The 4,768-nt window shown below is 46.3% G+C and overlaps 1 protein-coding gene across 1 annotated transcript; it reads right to left on the reverse strand.

Annotated features, from left to right (window-relative positions):
- Nucleotides 1-1,559: 1,559 nt before the first annotated feature.
- On the reverse strand, nucleotides 1,560-4,475 carry LOC115358943 (acylphosphatase-2-like). Its single transcript, XM_030051107.1, has 4 exons — nucleotides 4,367-4,475; nucleotides 3,952-3,968; nucleotides 3,336-3,445; nucleotides 1,560-1,687 (listed from the first exon to the last, which is right to left on the reverse strand). The coding sequence occupies exons 1-4, from the start codon at nucleotides 4,422-4,424 to the stop codon at nucleotides 1,573-1,575; spliced, it is 300 nt and encodes a 99-aa protein (XP_029906967.1). The 5' UTR covers nucleotides 4,425-4,475; the 3' UTR covers nucleotides 1,560-1,572.
- Between the last annotated feature and the right edge of the window lie 293 nt (nucleotides 4,476-4,768).

The following is a 4,768-nucleotide window of genomic DNA, read 5'->3' on the forward strand; positions in this document are numbered from 1 at the left end:
CAGCTGACTGCTGCTGTGATAACTCAGCACCTTATAAAAATTAAATAAAGTCTTGTTTCCACCTATAAACTGTCTTGTCTGTGTGCTGTCTCAAATCAATCAATCAATCAATCAATCAATCAATCAGAAAATAAAGCCTCTGCACAAACAAGTCTGTCAGTTCAATAAATAACTTTATTTCTCCCTCAGTGGTCTTCATCCGTGACTGGAAAGGTTGGTGTTGTCCAGGTTCCCCAGCAGGTGCTGTGACCCATCAGCACCTCTGGGGGTAAAGTGATCAATCTGGCCTATATTGATTATTAATAGCCACATGAAACCCTGATGAGACGTTTGATTTTCTCTGCACATTTTGTTTTACATAAATTCTTCAGTAAAGTTCCTGATTCCATTCACAGCGTCCTGGATTCAAAGAGGCTGAGTGTCCCGGGACGGTTTCACAGTCATCAGCCGATATCTAGAGATTTTATTTTTTTTCACAAACACAAGAAACACAAGAAATCTGATCCAGCATCACCGAGCTCATGCTTAAATATTCATTCATTCATTCATCTTCTAAACCACTTATCCTCACTAAGGTCGCGGGGAGTTGCTGGAGCCAATCCCAGCGCTCATAGGGCGAAGGCAGTGAAACACCCTGGACAGGTGGCCAGTCCATCACAGTCATGCTTAAATATATGACTTCAATCAGTGGAAGATTATTTTTGTTCTTTGCATGCGTTGATGTTCCACATTGATGATCACTGATGTTCCAGTCGTTTCTTTGCTAATTTAACCTTTTTGCCAACAAATTCAGTTTTTAGAGAGAAGAGGAGAGACTGACGTTCCGACATGAGCCAGTTTGTCCACAGAAACTTCTCAATCTTCATGAGGATCTCAGGGTCAGGGGTCAGGGGTTTGGGGTCAGGGTCAGGGGTCAGGAGTTACGGTCAGGGTCAGGGGTTAGGGTCAGGGTCAGGGGTTAGGGTCAGGGTCAGGGGTTACGGTCAGGAGTTACGGTCAGGGTCAGGGGTTAGGGTCAGGGTCAGGGGTTACGGTCAGGATCTGGGGTCAGGGTCAGGGGTTAGGGTCAGGGTCAGGGGTTAGGGTCAGGGTCAGGGGTTACGGTCAGGATCTGGGGTCAGGGTCAGGGGTTAGGGTCAGGGTCAGGGGTTAGGGTCAGGGTCAGGGGTTACGGCCAGGATCTGGGGTCAGGGTCAGGGTCAGGGGTTACGGTCAGGATCTGGGGTCAGGGTCAGGGGTTAGGGTCAGGGTCAGGGGTTAGGGTCAGGGTCAGGGGTTACGGTCAGGATCTGGGGTCAGGATCTGGGGTCAGGGTCAGGGGTTAGGGTCAGGGTCAGGGTCAGGGGTTAGGGTCAGGGTCAGGGGTTAGGGTCAGGGTCAGGGGTTAGGGTCAGGGTCAGGGGTTACGGTCAGGATCTGGGGTCAGGATCTGGGGTCAGGGTCAGGGGTTAGGGTCAGGGTCAGGGGTTAGGGTCAGGAGTTACGGTCAGGGGTCAGGGGTTAGGGTCAGGGGTTAGGGTCAGGGGTCAGGAGTTACGGTCAGGGGTCAGGGGTCAGGGTCAGGGTCAGGCCTCAGTGTCTGGTGGAGAAGCCGTGGATCTCCAGCTTGGAGAGGTCCCTCTCGTTGGAGAAGACGGTCCGGTCGATCCGCGAGCTCGGGCTGCCCACGTTCCTCAGCCAGTTCCTCCTGCAGGACACAACAGACAGGAAGTGACACGTCAGACCACAGACCTCAGATCAGATCCTGCAGGAACCTGCAGGTCAGTTTTTACCTTCTGGAGAAGGCTCACCTGAAGCTGCCAGCTGATTGGCTGAGGGTCAGACTGACTAACAGCCAATCAGCAGAGAGGGAGGAGTTAAAGTTTGACATTCTCCTCCCTCAGTACCAGGAAACAACTTGAAGGAAAGGAAGGGAGGGAAGGAAGGAAAGGAGGGAAAAGAGGGAAAGAAGGAAAGGAAGGAAGCAGGGAAAGGAAGATATGAAGGAGAGGAAGGAAAGGAAATAAAGGAGGATAGGAAAGGAAGGAAGGAGAGGAAGGAAACGGGAGAGAACGAGGACGTTTGTCTTCTGATCGTTTTCCTCACAGGTGAAGCAATGCCGTCACAAACAGCCAATCACAGAGCGGTACGGCAGGGCCATGAGGTCAAAAATGTTTCCACCATGAAATGTGTTATTTCAGTCCATAGTAATAACTATTTTGATTTAAATCAAATAATTATGATGTCACATTTAAAGACTTTCTGCTTCTGCGTGAAACCAGAATCATCCAGAATGCTAATCATTAGCATTGTGCTAATCTCATGTAGCCACCAAACTGTGTGTCTCTAACCCGAATCCTAATCCCAATCCTAATCCTAATCCTAACCCTAACCCCAACCCCAACTCGAATCCTAACCCGACAGCGCGGCGGCTGCGTGTCAGACAGGATCTGAGTTCTCAACACATCCATGTTTCACTGAACATTTTTAAAGAGTTTACATGGAGGACACACATATCGCCATAATTAATATTGTTTCATTGCCCAGCCCGTAAAATTATGTTCCAACACACAATTCAGTTTATTATGCAATTTAATTACAATATTTATTATAATAAATAATTTGATTTTGTTTTGTATTGATGGTATTTTTTTTGTTTTGGCAGGATTTTTAAAGAAAAAGCTTAGAAGAGAAAACCAGATTATCAGTACGCCATTAAAGAACAGGGTTTGAATTTGTCCTAAAAATGTCATGCAATTTGTTTGCAATGTTTGCAATTTTAATTTTGTTTGTGCCATTGGTATAAATGACAATAAAGGCATTCATTCATTCATAAAGTGTTTCATATGGAAGAGGATTATAACAATCCGGGATACTTGAATAAATAAAAATTAAAATCAGTGTTGATGCAACAGGGGAACAGGAAGTGGCTCCTTTTGTGGCTATAAGCTAAGCTAATGCACTGAAGCTATGCTAGGCTAGGCAGGGTTTGTCTGGGGAGGGTCATGAGCGTGCACGGTGCGTGCGCACGCCTCCTGCTGCTGGTTGGTTGTTTGATTTGAACCAATCAGATTTCAGCCTCAGTGTGTTTAGTTTGTGGTTTCCCAGTTTGGCCCCGCCCCTTCCTGTCACAGCACTGAGAAAACTAGGAAGGCAAGAAGTTACCTACAGAACCTTTAGTGACCACAGATCCAGGTTTGGGTGAACTATTCCTTTAACCCTTTGAGACCTGAGCACCAGAACATTAAAAAAAAAAGTTTAAAAAATGACCTTAAATTTGAAAGACAGAAAATAATTCAAGTAAAAATAAAAATGTCAAAATAAGAATGAGCAAAGTGAGTCGAGTGTGAACTCACATCTGGTCCACTTTGTCTCGGGGTCCCTGCACCTGTCCCACCACCGAGCCCCGCCGGGTGTTCTTCACCCAGCCGCTCACGCCCAGCCGCTGGCCCTCGTCCTCCGTGTACTGACAGCAGCAACGGCAACGATGACGGCAACGACAACAACGATGATGACAACACACAACAACAATGGAAACGACGACAACAATGGCAACAACGGAAACAACGGAAACAACAAAGAGGACAACAGCAATGAAAACAATGACAATGACAGCATTGACAATGACAACAACGACAACAAAGGAAACAACAACAATGACAACAACAACATTGACAACATCAAAAGCAACAACAACAGAAACAACAACAGCAATGACAACAATGACAACAATGACAACGACAATAACAGTAACAGCGAAAACGATGACAGTATCAAAGACAATAACAATGACAACAATAACGACAACAACAATGGCGACGGGAACAACAACGACAACAATGACAAAGACGACAACAGCGAGGACAATGGCAACAACAACATCGGGAACAATAAGAAGAACCATGGCGATGACAACAATGATAATGACAACGAAAGCAACAACAACAACGCAGTGATGTCACTAACACTCACCATCCTGAAGCAAACACCTGACACACACACACACACACACACACACACACACACACACACACACACACACACACACACACACACACACACATACACACACACACACACACAGAGGGGGCTGTTAAATTGTTAGTTCACTTGATTTCTTTCAAAAACATTCAGAGAAAAATGTAATTAGAAAATGAGGAAAAAATAAAAATAGTAAAAATCAAACTGACAGAACATTAGTAGTATAAAACTATTTAAACTAAACTAACTAATTATAATGATGGTTTGTGAGTGGAGTCAAAGTGGAACTGAAGTCTTCCTCAGTTTGCTAAGTTTCTCTGGAAGCCCCCGCTGGTCCCCCCGTGGCCCCCTGGCAGAGGGTTCTGAGACGACAACATTCTGAAGTGGATAAAGAACCCGGACTCACCCTGGACGTTACCAAAAACCTCAAAGTCCACGGAGACGAGCTGGGAGCTGCTGGCCATGAGGAGAGACAGACAGAGAGACAGACAGAGAGAGACAGACAGAGAGAGAGAGACGAGCTGGGAGCTGCTGGCCATGAGGAGAGACAGGCAGAGAGACAGACAGAGAGAGACAGACAGAGAGAGAGAGACAGACATGGCGGCTCTGACCCGCTGTCTATTTATAGCTGCAGATATTTTTAGGAAACAGCGTCTCTCATTTGAAGCCTCTGAACCACTTCCTGACACACACTCCAAAATAAAAGTCTCAGCAGAACCGGCGTGGGCCTTCTGTTCACAGGAAATCAGAGTATTTTTGGGTGGTTCCTGTTGCCATGGCAACAGCTGCAGTGTTCAGTGAGGTCACG

Source organism: Myripristis murdjan, chromosome 1 (assembly GCF_902150065.1).
Source record: "Myripristis murdjan chromosome 1, fMyrMur1.1, whole genome shotgun sequence".
NCBI lineage: Eukaryota > Metazoa > Chordata > Actinopteri > Holocentriformes > Holocentridae > Myripristis > Myripristis murdjan.

Bases quoted from the DNA above. Each gene is read 5' to 3' on its own strand.
- LOC115358943 (XM_030051107.1), bottom strand. From the start codon at position 4,424: ATGGCCAGCAGCTCCCAGCTCGTCTCCGTGGACTTTGAGGTTTTTGGT. The intron at 1,688-3,335 runs GTGAGTTCACAC...TGTGTCCTGCAG, and splicing joins CGAGACAAAGTGGACCAGAT to GAGGAACTGGCTGAGGAACG.